This window comes from Panthera tigris, chromosome E3, assembly GCF_018350195.1.
Source record: "Panthera tigris isolate Pti1 chromosome E3, P.tigris_Pti1_mat1.1, whole genome shotgun sequence".
Lineage (NCBI taxonomy): Eukaryota > Metazoa > Chordata > Mammalia > Carnivora > Felidae > Panthera > Panthera tigris.
The window spans coordinates 15,282,160-15,300,476 of record NC_056675.1 but is presented as its reverse complement, the minus strand read 5'-3'; the positions used below and the strand labels follow the sequence as shown (position 1 = coordinate 15,300,476).

At 39.7% G+C, this 18,317-nt stretch overlaps 1 protein-coding gene across 5 annotated transcripts in view; it reads left to right on the top strand.

Moving 5' to 3' along the window:
- Positions 1–18,317, top strand: part of LOC102960991 (S-adenosyl-L-methionine-dependent tRNA 4-demethylwyosine synthase TYW1) — a 212,100-nt gene that overhangs the window by 62,371 nt on the left and 131,412 nt on the right. For all 5 annotated transcript variants that reach the window (XR_006212294.1, XR_006212293.1, XR_006212292.1 and 2 more), the window contains one exon: positions 12,079–12,197. Coding sequence is in view for 2 of the 5 variants with exons in the window: in XM_042971084.1 (XP_042827018.1) it covers positions 12,079–12,197 (119 nt within the window). In the remaining 3 variants the exon portion in view is untranslated. The remainder of the gene's footprint in view (positions 1–12,078; positions 12,198–18,317) is intronic.

The following is an 18,317-nucleotide window of genomic DNA, read 5'->3' as shown; positions in this document are numbered from 1 at the left end:
AGTGATTTTTTTGTAGTGAAATGTTTAAATTCCTTCTTAATTTCCTTTTGTGTATATTCTACAGCTGTTTTCTTTGTGGTTACCATGGGGATAACATTTCACATCTTAAAGTTATAACATTTTAATTTAAATTTATTGTAGCTTAACTTCAATAACATACAAAAACTGCACCTTTATAGCTCTGTCTCCACCCTTTTCAGTTATTGGTGCCACAAAATTACATCTTTACACATTGTGAGCCCAGAAATGTAAACTAATAACTCCTTTAAATGCAGTCATCTAAATCATGTAGAGAACAAGATTTGGAATTATAAACCAAAGTTACAGTAATACCAGCCTTACACTAATAATTTTTTTTATACATATTAGTCTCTTAAATCAAGTAGGAAAAAAAAGCTACAAACCATTGTTACAATAACACCAGCTTTCATAATTCCCCTATATTTACCTTTATTGAGACCTTTATGTCTCTGTCTGGCTTTGGGGTCCTGCCTGCTGTCCTTTCGTTTCACCTGCAGGAATCCCTTGAGCAAGAAATGGTCGGGGCAGGTCTAGTGGTCATGAACTGCCTCAACTTTTATTCCTCTGGAAATGTCTTGATTTCTCCCTCACTTCTGAAGGACAGTTTTGCCAGATATTGGGTTCTTGGTTTATAGTGTTTTTTTCCTTTTAGCACTTTGAGTATATTGGTCCATTGCCTTCTGACCCCCCGATTTTCAGATGAGAAATCTGCCCATAATCTTATGAATGCTCCCTTGTATGTGATGATTCACTTTTCTCTTGCCACTTTCAAGGTTGATTCTTTGTCTTTCCCTTTGGAAACTTCGAGTATAATGTGTCTTGGTGTAGGTCTCTTTGAGTTCATCTTACTTGGAGTTTGTTGAGTTTCTCAGATGTTTATATTTATGACTGTCATCAAATTTGGGAAGTTTCTAGCTACTATTTCTTCATATATTCTCTCTGCCTCCGGCTCTTTTCTCCTGGGGCACCTGCGAAGTGCGTGTTGTTCTGCCTGATGTGTCCCACAGGTCCCTTGAGCTCTCTTCGCTTTTCTTTGTGCTCCTCAGCCTTGGTAATTTCCATCTTCTTACCTCCAAGTTCACTGATTCTTCTGCCTGCTCAAATCTGCCTTGAGTCTCTCTAGTGAATTTTTCATTTCAATTATTATACTTTTCAGCTCCAGAATTTCTTTTTGGTTTCTTTTTAGGCTTCTTAGCTCTTTACTGATATTTCCATTTTGTTCATATGTTGTTTTGTTGATTTTTTCCACGTCTTCCTGTAGTTCTTGGAGCATCTTTAGGACAGTGTTTTTAAAGTCTGTCTAATGTATCTGCCATAAAGTATTATTCAGGAATAGGTTCTGTTGAATTATTTTTTTCCCTTTGAATGGGACGTACTTCCTGTGTCTTTGTTGTGGACATTTGAAGCTCATCGTGTGGTAACTCTGGAAATCAGATTCTCCCCCTTGTACAGGGTTTGCTGTTTTTTGTTGTTTTGTTTTATTGAGTTTTGTATGCTCTCTCTGTAAGGATTAGGCTGAGGTGTAAACTTAATGTGTTAACTGTGTGTTTCCTGAGCCTTTCCTTGGGCACGCACAGTAACTTTCTATTTTTCCCTGAAGGTGATATTCAGTTGTTTTGAATATCCTACTTTTTAACATCTGGCTCCTGAAAGGGTGACAGCGAAAAGTCAAGGGGGATCAAAATAGGTAGCGGTCCTTCCAATCTCCTGGCAGTCACTTGAGCTGGAGGGGTAGGGCCCTGCAAAAATGGGGAGAGGAGCAACGATGGCCGCGCACCTCTCTGTACCTCCATGATCAGAAGCTGCAATTAGTTGTCAGAACACAGGTCCCCAGTATTTTGCAGGACAGGGTCCTTTTTGCCTGCCCTAGCTATGTGCAAGCTGCCCCAGGAACACATGCACAGCTGTCTGCCAAATGGCTGGGGGTGGGGGCCGGGGAGCTCCTACTGTGCTAAGAGCTGAAATGAACTGTTCCAGCCTTTACCTGGAAGTTGCAAGCCTTCAGCAGTGAGTTCCGAAATAGTTCCATCAGGTAGATTCTGCCAGTGCAGATGTTGTCCAGGTCGGGGGACTGATTCCAGCTCTGCCCCTCCACCTTTCCCCCAATTCTTCTCCCATTAGTACTTTTTTAACAGTTTAATCAGTTTGGAGTTTATTTTGTTCTAGAAAATGAAAGAAATATCTAAGTCAGGGGCCAGCAGAGTTTTCCTTGAAGGGCCAGGTACTGACTTTTTAACATTTGTGGGTCATCTGATCTGTGTTGTGACTTCTTGGTTCTGCCATTGTAGCAGAAAAGCAGCCATAGACAGTAAGTAAACAAGTTTGGGTGACAGTGTTCCGACAAGACTTTATTTACAGAAACGGATGTTTTTGTCCCGTGGACTGTAGTTTATTGACGTCTGCATTGAGTTCTCCATTCTCTGTCACAAATTAGAGTCTGAAATTTTACCCTTCTTGCAAGCTAACAGGTTAGCCGGCTAGAGTGTCATGGATGCTGGCAGAAAGCATGGATGGTACATTATAATAATAGCTGTAACCAGAATATCATTATTTGCTCTGGTTCCTGAGCCCCCAGTTCCTGTGAAGCAGCTGTAGAAGGGCCAGGTAACATGTGTTATGTATGTTATAGGAGAGGAACCCCAAGTTTAAGGAAAATGAAACTTTTATAGTTGATGATATTCCTGCCTGACCTTTGCCATAGAGGGACACATCTTTATTATCCTGGACAATAAACAGATATGTGGTTTGCTCTAGAGAGACAGTAGATCTTCTAAGGCTCTTCACTATACAAACCTTTTTGAAAAGATAGTCTAGAAGGCAATTAGTGCTGCTTGCAAGATATTCAGAGGGAGAGAGACCCATGGAGATCTGTCTCTCAGCATCCCACCTCCATTCTTCTCCCTGCACCCCCATCTCCAAATTGACGTGCACAGAGCCTGCCTGCTGATAGTGTCCTGCATTCATTCAGTGTGGCTGCTGGCTGCCGTTGTATTTTCTCAGGCTCTCATTTGCCGTTTGACGCCAAGAATTCATGGATTAATGAATCTGAGGCTATCTATAATTTCCACCCAGATCTATCATGTAGATTTAATTCTAAGTATGTGTTACTCTCAGATCTTGTTCCCTTTCCAGCCTGCTTATTTACTAGTTTTCAGATGTGAGAGTACTTCCTTTCAAAATGTAATGTCTGAGGATTTGTGGTCTGGACAAGAGGGCAGAAACCCCTTTCTCCCTGTTCCTTCCTGCTGTGCGCAACCCTGGAACCCTGGGAAACACAAAGGCAACCAGATGAGAACTTTGAAAGGTGGTAAGAGGAAGGCTGCCTGGTTCGAGACCCCAGGAGTGGAGGAGCAGTACAGCAGCAGGATGTTTTACATCTCCCATCTCTGAGCACAACTCAAACCCCATGTTTCCTAATCCTTAATCTTGCAACAGAAAACCACCTAAAGAGGCTCATTTATTCCCAGTATGGAACGAGAGTCCCTCCAACAGGATCGGGCAGGTCCAGTACCACCGGCAAGAAGATCATCTGGGAGCCCCACTAACAGGAAGTGGCTAGCACAAGTGGTCTCCATTCCTGTTGGACCTGAAATTCTGCTTTCCTGTTAAGAGATACGAGGGTGGCCAAGTGAAAGTGGAAAGAGAGAGATCCCTTCCCACCACCTACTTTTCCAACAAGTGACCTGACTTGTGAAATGCTTTCCATCCCTGCAGGGCCTGAGGCTTCCTTTCCCAATGGAGAGAGAACATGGTGGCTGGGTGGCCCTGGCAAGTGGCATCAGTGGGGAAGTGGTCTAGCTGGGGAAGCCTCTTTGTCCCTGTGAGCCTAAGATTCCCTCTCCCACTCAATTACTGGGGTTGTCAGGGGCAATCACGGAGGAACTTTGCTGCATGAGTAGCCTACCCTGGGAAGCCAGCTGACATGACACCTGGCCTCCTCACTCCTTCGAGACCTCCCAGCGAGCCATCCTAGAGGAACCCCTTCTACCTCTGCAGATGGTAACAGCAGAGATCAGTGAGTGGGATCCCAAGCAAAGTTACACGGCAAAGGTTTGGAAAATTAAACTTTGACATTGGAACCACAGCACACAAAAGACCTGTATGCTCAAGTGACTGCCTCCTGAAATAAAGTAATTAAATAGGATCTAGGGTCCCCTGACATAGTAGACAGAATGTCTAGAATGCAATAAAAATCACCTGTCATACCAAGAACCAAGAAAATCACAACTTGAACGAGAAAAGATAATGAACTGATACCAACACCAGATGAATCAGATGATGGAATAATCTGACAAGGATTTTAAAGCAGCTGTCATACAGATGCTTCAGCAGTCAGTTACAAATTCTCTGGAAACAAATGAAAAATAAAAAATCCCAGCAAAGAAATGGAAATTATAAAAAGAACCAAGGGGGAATTTTAAAATTGAAAAACACAGTAACAAATAAAAAACCAAATGGGCTCAGTAGTAGAGTGGAGATGACAGAGGATAGATGGCATCAGTGGCCTCACCAGATCAACAGAATGATCTGTAAACAGATAGGTCAATAGAATTTACCCCCTCTGAACAACAAAGAGCGCAAACCCCAAGTGGGATAAAACGAAAGGAATCCACACCAAGACCTCTTAGAATTAATGGATCTGAAAAGTAAAAAAGAAAAAATCGTGACATGCTAGAGATAAATGATGTAGTAATGTTAATTTGACACCAGATTTCTCATCTGAATTCATGGAGGCCAGAGGGAGGCGGTACGGTTTTCAAATGTTGTAAGAAAAGAGCTGGCGACCATTAATTCTGTATCTGGCCACGCTGTCCTTCCAGAATGAAGATTAAGTACAGACATGCATGCAAGAGAACAAAGAATTTGTTGTTGGCTGATCTGCCCTTAAAAACTGACTAAACGAAGTTCTTCTAATCTACTGAAATGATAGAAGAAAGATTATTAGAGCAGCAGGAAGTCAGAAAGAATGATGGGAAGATCAGAAATATGGGTCCATGCAGCAGATGATAATTTTTCTCATGATTCTTATAAATTGTATTTGATGATTGAAACAAAAATTAAGATACCATGTAATACTCAGGGCAAAAACATTTAATTTAAAAGAGGGAAAGTTAGGGGTGCCTGGGTGGCTCAGTCAGTTAAGCCTCTGACTTCAGCTCAAGTCATGATTCTCAGTTCATGTCAGCTCTGCTGACAGCTCAGAGCCCGGAGCCTGCTTCGGATTCTGTGTCTCCTTCTCTCTCTGACCCACCCCTGCTCGCACTCTGTCTCTCTCTCTCAAAAATAAATAAACATTAAGAAAATTAAAAAAAATAAAAAAGGGAAAGTTAAAGGGACTTGAATGGAAGTGATGTTTCCTTCCTTACTTCACTTGAGGTATAAAATGTTAATACCAGCAGACTATAATAAGTCATGTATATGTGTAAATATACCACACATACAGTATATACGTGTCACGTATATGTATGTAACACTCAGAATAACCACTGCAAACACTATACAAAGAGCTACAAACAACTACAAATATTTACAAAAGGATACACCAAAAAACAAGATAAATTAAGATGTAATCCCAAAACACGTTTAAGTATCCTGCAGGAAATCAAGAAAGAGTAACAGGTATGAGAATGAGAGGAAACAAGCAGGAAGCATAATAAAATAGCAAACTTAAGGGCTAGTGTATCAGTAATTGCTTCAAATACAATTCTAAGTGTACCAATCAAGTGATAGCTATTGGCAAAATAGTCCTGTAAAAAAAAACAGGACTCCAAGATATGATGTCTGTGAGAAGCTCCCTTCAAATTTAGTGACATGGGTGGGTTGAGTAAAATGATAGAAAGCCATATACCATGCTGACAGTAATCCAAAAAGCAGGTTTGCCTGTGTAAATATCAGATTAAGTTGACCTCAGAGCAAAGACACTTTCTCTAGAGACAGAGAATGACATTTCATAATGATTAAATGATAATCCATACTAAGTGAGTATATACCAAACATTGGAGGCTCAAAACTGACCTAGTTGAATGGAGAAATTTATAAAAATAAAACTTCACAGTTCTTGTTGGGGGCTCTGAAACCCCCTCTCAACCTCTGCTGGAACTACTTGACTAAAAATCACAAGGTTCTAGAAAATCTGAGCAACATAGTTGATTAATAGGATCTAATTGACAGATAAAGAATATACCATGCAGCAACAGCAGAATACATGTTTTTTCAAGTGCCTTTGGAACATTGACCGGGACAGACCATGTTCTAGGCCATATCTCAGCGAGTTTACAACAATTGAAATCATATAGTTGTTCCCTGACCATAATGGGCAAGCTAGAAGTTAATAGAATCGAAAGGTAAATCTCTAACTATATAGAAATTAAACTAACTCCCTTCCTTCCTTCCTTCCTTCCTTCCTTCCTTCCTTCCTTCCTTCCTTCCTTCCTTCTCTTTTTTCTTTTTCTTTCTTTCTTTCTTTCTTTCTTTCTTTCTTTCTTTCTTTCTTTCTTTCTTTCTTTCTTTCTTTCTTTCTTTCTAATAATATTGGTTTCAGGAGTAGAATTTAGTGATTCATCATTTACATATAATACCCACTGCTCATCCCAACAAGTGTCCTCCTTAATAGCAATGACCCATTTAACCCATTCCCTCTACCCACCTCCTCTCCAGCAATTCTCAGTTCTCTGTATTTAAGAGTCCCTTATGGTTTGTCTCCCTCTCTGTTTTTATCTTATTTTTCCTCCCTTCCACTGTGTTCATCTGTTTTGTTTCTTAAATTCGACATATGAGTGAAATCATACAATATTTGTCTTTCTCTGACTTACTTTGTTTAGGATAATACACTCTAGTTCCATCCATGTTGTTCTAAATGGCAAGATTTCTGTAATATTACATTGTGTATATACACCACATCTTCTTTATCCATTCATCAGTTGGTGGACATTTGGGCTCTTTCCATAATTTGGTTGTTGATAATGCTGCTATAAACATTGGGATGCATGTGCCCCTTCGAATCAGCTTTTTTGTATCCTTTGGGTAAATACCTAGTAATGCAATTGCTGGGTTGTAGGTAGTTCTATTATTTTTTAAAATTAATTTATTTTTTAAATTTACATCCAAGTTAGCCTATATAGTGCAACAATGATTCCAGGGGTAGATTCCTTAATGCTGCTTACCCATTTAGCCCATCCCCCCCGACAACCCCTCCAGCAACCCTCTGTTTGATCTCTATATTTAAGAGTCTCATATGTTTTGTCTGCCACCCTGTTTTTATATTATTTTTGCTTCCTTTCCCTTATGTTCATCTATTTAGTATCTTAGATTCCTCATATGAGTGAAGTCATATGATATTTATCTTTCTCTGACTAGTTTTTTAACACCCTCTAGTTCTATCCAAGTAGTTGCAAATGGCAAGATTTCATTCTTTTTGATTTCCGAGTAATACTCCATTGTATATCTATACCACATCTTTTTTTTTTTTTAATTTTTTTTCAACGTTTTTTATTTATTTTTGGGACAGAGAGAGACAGAGCATGAACGGGGGAGGGGCAGAGAGAGAGGGAGACACAGAATCGGAAACAGGCTCCAGGCTCCGAGCCATTAGGCCAGAGCCTGACGCGGGGCTCGAACTCACGGACCGCGAGATCGTGACCTGGCTGAAGTCGGACGCTTAACCGACTGCGCCACCCAGGCGCCCCAATATACCACATCTTCTTTATCCATTCACTCGTTGATGGATGTTTGGGCTCTTTCCATACTTTGGCTATTGTCGATAGCGCTGCTATAAACATTGGGGTGCATGTGCCCCTTCGAAACAGCACACCTGTATCCCTTCAATAGATACCCAGTAGTGCAATTGCTGGGTCGTAGTTCTATTTTTAATTTTTTAAGGAACCTCCATACTGTTTTCTAGAGTGCCTGCACCAGCTTGCATTCCCACCAGCAATGCAAGAGAGATCCTCTTTCTCCGCATCCTTGCCAACATCTGTTGTTGCCTGAGTTGTTAATGTTAGCCATGCTGACAGGTGTGAGGTTGCATCTCACTGTGGTTTTGATTTGTATTTCCCTGATGATGAGCGATGTGGAGCGTTTTTTCATGTGTCAGTTGGCCATCTGGATGTCTTCTTTGGAGAAGTGTCTATTCATGTGTTTTGCCCATTTCTTCACTGGATTATTTGATTTTTGGGTGTTGAGTTTTATAAGTTCTCTATAGATTTTGGATACTAAACCTTTATCTGATATGTCATTTGCAAATATCTTCTCCCATTCTGTTGGTTGCCTTTTAGTTTTGCTGATTGTTTCCTTTGGTGTGCAGAAGGTTTTTATTTTGATGAGGTCCCAAATAGTTCATTTTTGCTTTTGTTTCCCTTGCCTCCAGAGACGTGTTGAGTAAGAAGTTGCTGTGGCTGAGGTCAAAGTGGTTTTTGCCTGCTTTCTCCTCGAGGATTTTGATGGCTTCCCATCTTATTTTGAGTTTATTTTTGTGTATGGTGTAAGAAAGTGGTCCAGGTTCATTTTTCTGCACTTTGCTGTCCAGTTTTCCCAGCACTATTTGCTGAGGAGACTGTCTTTATCCCATTAGATATTCTTTCCCGCTTTGTCAAAGATTAGTTGGCCATGTGTTTGTGGGTCCATTTCTGAGTTCTCTATTCTGTTCCATTGATCTGAGTGTCTGTTTTTGTGCCAGTACCATACTCTCTTGATTACAGCTTTGTAATACAGCTTGAAGTCTGGGATTGTGATGCGTCCAGCTTTGGTTTTCTTTTTCAGGATTCCTTTTGGTATTTGGAGTCTTTTCTGGTTCCATACAAATTTGAGGATTGTTTGTTCTAGCTCTGTGAAGAACGCTGGTGTTATTTTGATAGAGATTGCCTATTAATATTTTGGGGAACCTTCATACTGTTTTCCAGAGTGGCTGTGCCAGTTTGCATTCCCACCAACAGTGTAAAAGTGTTCCCCTTTCTCTGCATCCTCTCTAACCTCTGTTGTTTTTTGAGTTTAAGCAATACATTTCTAAATAAGCCCTGGGTCAAAGAAGTCTCAAAAGAAAAGGAAAAAAAACCCAAAACATACAGCTAAATGGTAATAAAAACAAAACAAACTACGTGGGTTGTAGCTCAAGCAGTGCTCATAGGGAAATTTACAGCAGTAAATGCTTACATTAGAAATGAGGCAAGATATCAAATCAGAAATCAATGAAAATCTAAGTGTAAATGTAAATAAAAATCTAAATGTAAATCTAAATAAATGTTGTTTCATTAGAGGACTCAGTACAGCAAAATGTCAGTTTTCCCCAAATTGATCTATAGGTTTAATGTAATTCCTATTAAAATCCCAGTAAGGTTTTTGTAGAAATAGAAGAGCCTAAACAGTGTTGAGGAAGAAGAAGAAAATGGGAGGAATCCTACATCCTGATATTATAGCTTATCGTATCAGACCCGCAGATCGACAGAACAGGTTAGAGATCCCAGAAAGAAACCCACAAACATGCCTAAACGACTTTTTACAAAGGTGCAAAAGCAATTCCTTGGAGGAAGGATAACCTTTTCAACAAATGTTGGGATAATTAGACATCCACAGGCAGAAAACCACCACCAAAATGCACACACCCGAAGTACCTGCACACATACACACGTTGCTTTTAAACTTCACATCTTACATAAAAATTAACTGAACGTGGGTCATGAACTACAGTAAATAAAGTAAAACTATACAACTTTTAGAAAAAAAAAACAGTGTTAAAATTTTAAGTTTATTTATTTTCAGAGAGACAGCGTGAGTGGTGGAGGGCAGAGAGAGAGAGAGGGAGAGAGAGAATCAATGCGGGGCTTGAACTCAGTTGGGAGATCATGACCTGAGCCCAAACCCCGAGTCGGATGCTCAACTAACTGAGCCACCCAGGTGCCCCAGAAAAAAAGCGTTTTTAAAAGAGAAACGTGTCATCCCTCTTCTCACATGACTCTGTCTCTCTTATCCTTTTATTCTTTCATCAGTACTTCAGTGCTGTTTGGACATCACACCTCTGGGAAGTTGTCACTTGTCCGGTGAGGCTGGCTGGGTCAGTCATCCGTCTCTCAGGCTCTCGTAATACCTTACTGGACATTTGTCTTTTCTCTGCTTGCCCTGCCCGGCATCTGGGTCTTTTCATGTTTGGGGAATTCCCTTTTGAATTAGCTTTGTTTAGGGCAGGGGCCCATTGCCTGCTTCAGAAGTTAAGGAGGAGACATACTGTTTGCTGGTACCATGTGCTGGCAGCGGGGGTATAACAGTATCATCAAGGCCGGTCATTCTCTTTGCCCAAGACTTTGAGTGTGGAGTGAGAGACAGAAGGGCTGGGACACGGAGGGTTCATTCTTGAGCTCGTGGCAGAGGCATCTCCATTTCAGGGGTGGTCGTGGTGATGGTAGCCACAGAGCGGTGGCGTCTACAGTAGATGGCTTCTGAGGGATTAAGGGGTGGTCCTGTGGCCAGCCGTCCTTCGTTCCCGCCTTTCTAAAGATTCTGTGATCTGTGGGGTCCTTTGAACAAATCCCTTTTCTTTAGCCAGAGTCCGTTTCTGTTGCTTGCAAAAGAATCTTGATTGATTCAACCACCCTAGCATAATAGTATTGCACGTTTTGCCTGTTTACTTGCCATTTCCTCCTCAAACTAGATCATGGTTGGGGCTCTGTCTTGTTCATTATTGTACATTCAACACACGGCATGCTTCAGGTATATTAACCTTTCAGTAAATAATGAAATGTGCAGGTCTTCAACCTTGTTTTCCCATTGGCCTGATATTTAGTGGTAATTATGCTGTGATTTTGGCATTTAGTGGGCTTTTATTTTTAGTTTTCAGTGCTGTTTGCAAGATCTGAATGTTTTGTTTGCCTTCTGGATATTTTATTGGCAACTTGGAAGAGAATTCGTAGTTATCTTGAACAATATTTTTCCTTCGCTCCTTAGTTTTCCTAATCCAAGTACCAAACGTGATGGACTGGAGTACGCTTTTCTATCAGGAAAAAATAAAATAAAAGACTTTGTGATTAACCAACATAATAATCAAGCTGGTGGATTTTTTTAATAACTTTCTTTCATTGTGGATAGCATTATAACGTTAGAGCACGCTGATGTATAGCGTATACACACACATACACACATGCACACGCACACATACGGGCTCCTTGTGTCTCCTCATTTTTCCTGTTGTTAATTCCATCATATTTCGGTCACAGTTGAGATGAGGCAACATCTCCATTATCTTGGATGACTTCATTTTGCCTGGATGACTTTGTTTTGCCTCTCTAACGGAGAATACCTTTGATTGTACCTCCTTAGCACTCTTCCCCTTTCCTCCAATAATATGAGCCAACTCACCATGATCTTTTTTGCGTAGCCTCCTCCCAGGTTTCACTTTTACCAAAATCAGGCCTATCTTGCAGAGTTTCTAGATGGATTTTTCTGATGACATCTGAAAAAGCTTGATAATATCTTGTGATTCCAACTCTAAGTTTATCTTACAGTATTTCTTCAAATTATTTATTCTTACTAGACTCACCGCAGTTTTACCACTCACATATTAAATTGTGTCCTTTTTGGGGGAAAATCTGTCTCTTAACACACATGCCACTTGTCCCCTCAGCAGTTTCAGTATGTTCAAGTTCCACCATTCAGTTGACATAGAATATGCTCTAGGACGCATCCTCTTACTCACTCTCCCTTTCTCAAAGCAGAGATACTCTTTCTTAGGAGTGCTACTCCCCTCTAGGAGCCTGTCTTATCTATCCCTTGGTATTACATATTATTGTACTAATACTATCTGAGGCGGTTGAATGGATTTGAAAATGAAAGCATCAGTGCCATCTTCTCTATAGGGCTTTCAGAGTTAATGGATCATAGGTTTATTTCATTGGGTTTTAGAAAATTTAAAGCACCATCAAAACACTATAATGTTAATTTTCTGCATCATGCGGATACCGTAGGGGCATTTATGGTTATGAAATGCACCTTTTTTTCTTAAAAATGATGCCTTGGTGTTTTCTTTGCCTTGAGGGTTTTATTCAAATTATCATTTGTTTTTTACTTTTGCAGTCGATGCTCCGAGGGAGAGGAGGTTGCTACAAACATACATTCTATGGTATCGAAAGCCATCGTTGCATGGAAACTACCCCAAGCTTGGCATGTGCAAATAAATGTGTCTTCTGCTGGCGGTAAGTAAAAATGAATGGCTGTGGTGACCGAATCCGTAACCATCTGTAATAATCAGTTTCTGTTCAGCCTTTCATTCAAATTTACCTAAAGCTCTGCTGGTTTTAGAAGTAATCCCCATTTCCTTTTCTAATATTATATATTTACGCATTTGTTTTTCCTCAACCAGTTTTGTCAGGGTTTTGCCAAGTTTTTGTCTTTGTGAAGACATAGATTTTAGCTTTGTGAATCCTCTGCATCATAGCTTTGTTATCTTGTTCAATAGTCAATTTTTTTTTGTTTTACTCCCCTGTTCTTTTTCTAACTTAAATTAGACTGTTAGCTCATTAATATTCAGTCTTCTATAAATCCTTAATCAGGAATATTCATCTAAGTACTTCTTCAGCTATGTTCCATAGATTTTGATTAGTTAATTATTTTTCAATTATTTTTTTAATTTGAATATAGTTGACACACACGGTAGATTCAGGTGTGCGATACAGTGATTCAGCAAGTTTATACCTTATGCTGTGCTTACAAGCATAACTCTCGTCTGTCACCATATGGCATTGTTACAATGCCCTTGAATGTTATTTCCTTGTCTGCACCTTTTATTTTTGAGATTTATTCATTCCGTAAGTGGAAGCCGGTATCTATCACTCTCCTTCACCCGTTTTGCCCATCCCTTATTCCTCTCCTCTCTGACAACCTGAGTCAGTTCATTCTCTATATTTATAGCTCTGATTCTTTTTGTTTGTATCTTTGTTTATTCATTTGTTTTGTTTTTAGATGCTACAGATAAATGAAATCATATATGGCCTTTGTCTGTCTCTGTCTGCCTTATTTCACGTAGCATAATACCCTGGAGGTCCGTCCAAGTTGTAGCACATAGCAGCACCGCATTCTTTTGGGTGGTTGAGTAATATTCCACTGTACGTATACACCACATCTTCTTTATCCAAGCGTCTGTTGATGGACACTTGGGCTGCTTCCATATTGTGGCTGATGTAAATAATGCTGCAATAAACTGGGGTGAATGTATCTTCTCATTTCCTTTGGGCAAATACTCAGTAGTGGAATTACTGAATCATATGGTAATTTTATTGATAATTTTTTAAAGAATCTCCACACTGTTTTCCCCAGTGGCTGTAGCAATTTACATTCCCAACAACTGTGCACCAGAGTTCCTTTTTCTCCACACCCTCACAAATGCTTCTTATTTCCTGTCTTTTTTACTCTAGCTAGTCTGACAGGTAGGAGGTGATATCTCATTGTGATGTTGATTTGCATTTCCTTGATGATTGGTGATGTTGAGCATTTTTTTATGTGTCTGTTGGCCATCTGGATGTCTTCTTTTAAAAACTGCCTATTCAGGCCCTGTGCCCATTTTAAATCAGATTATTTGCTTTTTGGTGTTGAGTTGTACACGTTCTTTATATGTTTTGGATACTAACCCCTTATCAGAAGATATTTACAAACATCTTCTCCCATTTAGTAGTTGCCTTTTAGTTTTGTTGATTGTTTCCTTTGCTGTGCAGAAGCTTTTTTTTTTTTTTTTCTTTTCTTTTTTTTTTTTTTGCTGTAGTCCCAGTAGTTTAATTTTGCTTTTGTTAACCTCACTTGAGGAGACATATCTAGAAAAATGTTGCTATGGCTGATGTCAAAGAAATTACTGCCTATGCTGTCTTCTAGGAATTTTTTATGGTTTCAGGTCTCACATTTAGGTTTTTAATTCATTTTGAGTTTCTTTTTGTTTATGGTGTTAGAAAGTGATCCAGGGCACCTGGGTGGCTCAGTCGGTTAAGCGGCCGACTTCAGCTCAGATCATGATCTCACGGTCTGTGAGTTCAAGCCCCGCGTCGGGCTCTGTGCTGCCAGCTCAGAGCCTGGAGCCTGTTTCAGATTCTGTGTCTCCCTCTCTCTGACCCTCCCCTGTTCATGCTCTGTCTCTCCCTGTCTCAAAAAGAAATAAAATGTTAAAAAAATTAAAAAAAAAATAGAAAGTGATCCAGATTCATTCTTTTGCGTGTGGCTGTCCAGTTTTCCCAGCACCATTTATTGAGGACACTGTCCTTTTCTCGTTGTATGTTCTTTCCTCCTTTGTCATAGATTAACTGACCATTGAAGCCTGGGTTTGTTTCTGGACTCTCTATCATGTTCCATTGAGCTATGTGTCTATTTTCGTGTCTGTACTGTTTTGATTACTGCAGCTTTGTAGTACATCTTGAAATCTGGAATTGTGATACCTCTAGCTTTTTTCTTTTCTCTCAAGATTATTTTGGGTATTTGGGTCTTTTGTGGTTCCATATAGATTCCATATAAATTTTATAGTTCCATATAAATTTTATAATTATTTGTTCTAGTTCTGTGAAAAATGCTGTTGGTATTATATTGAATCTATAGATAGCTTTGGATAGTATGGACATTCTGACAATATTAGTGCTTCTAATCCATGAGCATGGGATGCCTTTCCATTTGTTTGTGTCATCTTCAATTTCTTTCATAAGTGTTTTATGGTTTTCAGAGTACAGGTCTTTCACCTCCTTGGTTAAGTTTATTCCTGCGTATTTTATTCTTTTTGGTACCATTGTAAATGGGATTGTTTTCTTAATCTCTCTTTCTGCTACTGTGTTACTAGTATGTAGAAACAACCAATTTCTGGGTATTAATTTTGTATCCTGTGACTTGATTACTTAATTTTATTATTCAGTTGTAAATATTTTCTAATTTATATTATGGCCTCCAAAGACATATTTAGAAAAATTACACATAAGTTAGATTTGGGAGATAATATTTTTGTTTTTAAATTTCAACCAAACTGGAGGCGCCCGGGTGGCTCATTTTGTTGAACATCTGACTCTTGATTTTGGCTTAGGTCATGATCTCAAGGTTTGTGAGTTCAAGCCCTGCATTGGGCTCTGTGCTGACAGCATGGAGCCTGCTTGGGATTCTCTTTGCCTCACTGCCCCTCTCCCTACTGACATGTGTGCATGCACACACATGCTTTTTCTCTGTCTCTCAAAATAAACTTAAAAAGAAACTCAACCAAATTATAGTATGTGATTTTTAATACAAGTTATTTAAAATTTACTGAGAAGTACTATATGTCTAGTAGAAATGGTTAGTGTTTATAAATTTATCATATACTAGTGAAAACAGGGTGCTTTTTTCTTAAGTTTATTCATTGATTTTGAGACAGAGTGAGCGAGTGTGAGTGGGGGAGGGGCAGAGAGAGAATCCCAAGCAGTTGTAGAGCCTGACAGGGGCGCTGAAACTCATGAATGGTGAGATCATGACCTGAGGTGAAATCAAGAGTTGGATGCTCAACTGACTGAGCCACCCAGGCACCCCAAAAGAGGGTATTTTTAATTGTTGGGTAATAAAACAGCAATGAAATTTATTTTATATAACTGATTATTTGTCTTATCATTATTTAGTCATCCTCTTTATCCATAATAATGCCTTTTTGCTTTAAAGTCTATGCTTTGTGATATTAATATAACTATACTAAATTTCTTTTGATTACTAATTCTTGCCCAGTCTTTCTTTTTTGTTCCTTCATGTAACTTCAATCATTGTGCATGCTTATATTTTAGGTGGGCTACTTGTAAACAAGTGTTTGGCTGGATAAATTTTTAAAAATCCACTTTATTGAAGCTTTGTTTACGTACAGTGAAATGCATTTGTTTAAAATTTTTAAAAAATGTTTTATTTATTTTTGAGAGAGAGAGAGAGAGAGAGAGTGTGTGCAAATTGGGGAGGGACAGAGAGAGAGAGGGAGAGACAGAATCTGAAGGAGGCTCCAGGCTCTGAGCCATCAGCACAGAGCCCGATGCGGGACTGGGACCCATGAACTGTGAGATCAAGACCTGAGCCGAAGTTGGTCACTTAACCGACTAAACCACCCAGTCTCCCTGAAATGCATTTGTTTAAAAGATATAGTTCAGTGAGTTTTGGTATATGTGTACATCTGTGTGACTGTGACCACAATCAAGATGAAGGATATTTTCTGGGCGCCTGGGTGGCTCAGTTAGTTAAGTGTCGGACTTTTGGCTTTGGCCCAGGTCGTGATCTCATGATTCGTGAGTTCAAGCCCCATGTTGGGCTCTGTGCTGGCAGCGTGGAGCCTGCTCCGGATTCTCTGTCCCCCTGTCTCTCTGCCCCTCTCCCATTTGCAGGCACACATGCTCTCTGTCTCTCAAAAATAAATAGATAAACATCTAAAAATACATATTAAAAAAAAGATGAAGGACATTTACGTTAGTCCTGGAGGTTCCCTTGTGCTCTGCCTCTCAGTTAATTTCTCTCGTCTTATCCTAGCACCAGGCAAATTGATTTTCTTTCTGACAATATGTGTTAGTTTGCTTTTTTCTATAGAGTTGCTTAAAAATGGAATCATTCAGTATGCATTTTTGTGTCTGGTTTCTTTCTTTCTTTTTTTTTTTACACATTCATTTACTTTATTTATTTTTTTAATGTGAAATTTATTGTCAAATTGGTTTCTATACAACACCCAGTGCTCATCCTAACAGATGCCCTCCTCAATGCTCATCACCCACCCTCCCCTCCCTCTAACCCCCCACCAACCCTCAGTTTATTCTCAGTTTTTAAGAGTCTCTTATGGTTTGGCTGTCTCCCTCTCTAACTTTTTCTTTTCCCTTCCCCTCCCCCGTGGTCTTCTGTTAAGTTTCTCAGGATATCCACATAAGAGTGAAACATATGGTATCTCTCTTTCTCTGTATGACTTATTTCAGTTAGCATCACACTCTCCAGTTCCATCCACGTTGCTACAAAAGGCCATATTTCATTTTTTCTCATTGCCACGTAGTATTCCATTGTGTACATAAACCACAATTTCTTTATCCATTCATCAGTTGATGGACATTTAGGCTCTTTCCATAATTTGGCTATTATTGAAAGTGCTGCTATAAACCTTGGGGTACAAGTGCCCCTATGCATCAGCACTCCTGTATCCCTTGGGTAAATTCCTAGCAGTGCTATTGCTGGATCATAGGGTAGATCTATTTTTAATTTTTGAGGAACCTCCACACTGTTTTCCAGAGTGGCTGCACCAGTTTGCATTCCCACCAGGAATGCAGGAGGGTTCCCGTTTCTCCACATCCTTGCCAGCATCTATAGTCTCCTGATTTGTTCATTTTGGCTACTCTGACTGGCGTGAGGTGATATCTGAGTGTGGTTTTGATTTGTATTTCCCTGATGAGTAGGGACGTTGAGCATCTTTTCATGTGCTTGTTGGCCATCCGGATGTCTTCTTTAGAGAAGTGTCTATTCATGTCTTCTGCCCATATCTTCACTGGATTATTTGTTTTCTGGGTGTGGAGTTTGGTGAGTTCTTTATAGATTTTGGATACTAGCCCTTTGTCTGATATGTCATTTGCAAATATCTTTTCCCATTCCGTCGGTTGCCTTTTAGCTTTGTTGATTGTTCCTTTTCAGTGCAGAAGCTTTTTATCTTGATGAGGTCCCGACAGTTCATTTTTGCTTTTAATTCCCTTGCCTTTGGAGATGTGTCGAGTAAGAAATTGCTGCGGCTGAGGTCAGAGAGGTTTTTCCCTGCTTTCTCCTCCAGTGTTTTGATGGTTTCCTGTCTCGCATTCAATTCCTTTATCCATTTTGAGTTTATTTTTGTGAATGGTGTAAGTAAGTGGTCTAGTTTCATTCTGCTGCATGTTGCTGTCCAGTTCTCCCAGCACCATTTGTTAAAGAGACTGTCTTTTTTCCATTGGATATTCTTTCCTGCTTTGTCAAAGATTAGTTGGCCATACTTTTGTGGGTCCAATTCTGGAGTCTCTATTCTACTCCATTGGTCTATGTGTCTGTTTTTGTGCCAATGCCATGCTGTCTTGATGATTACAGCTTTGTAGTAGAGGCTAAAGTCTGGGATTGTGATGCCTCCCGCTTTGGTCTTCTTCTTCACTATTACTTTGGCTAATTCGGGGTCTTTTGTGGTTCTATACAAATTTAGGATTGCTTGTTCTAGCTTCGAGAAGAATGCTGGTGCAATTTTGATTGGGATTGCATTGAATGTGTAGATTGCATTGGGTAGTATTGACATTTTAACAATATTTTGTGTCTGGTTTCTTTTGTCACACATGTTTTTGGGATTCATTCATGTTGTTACA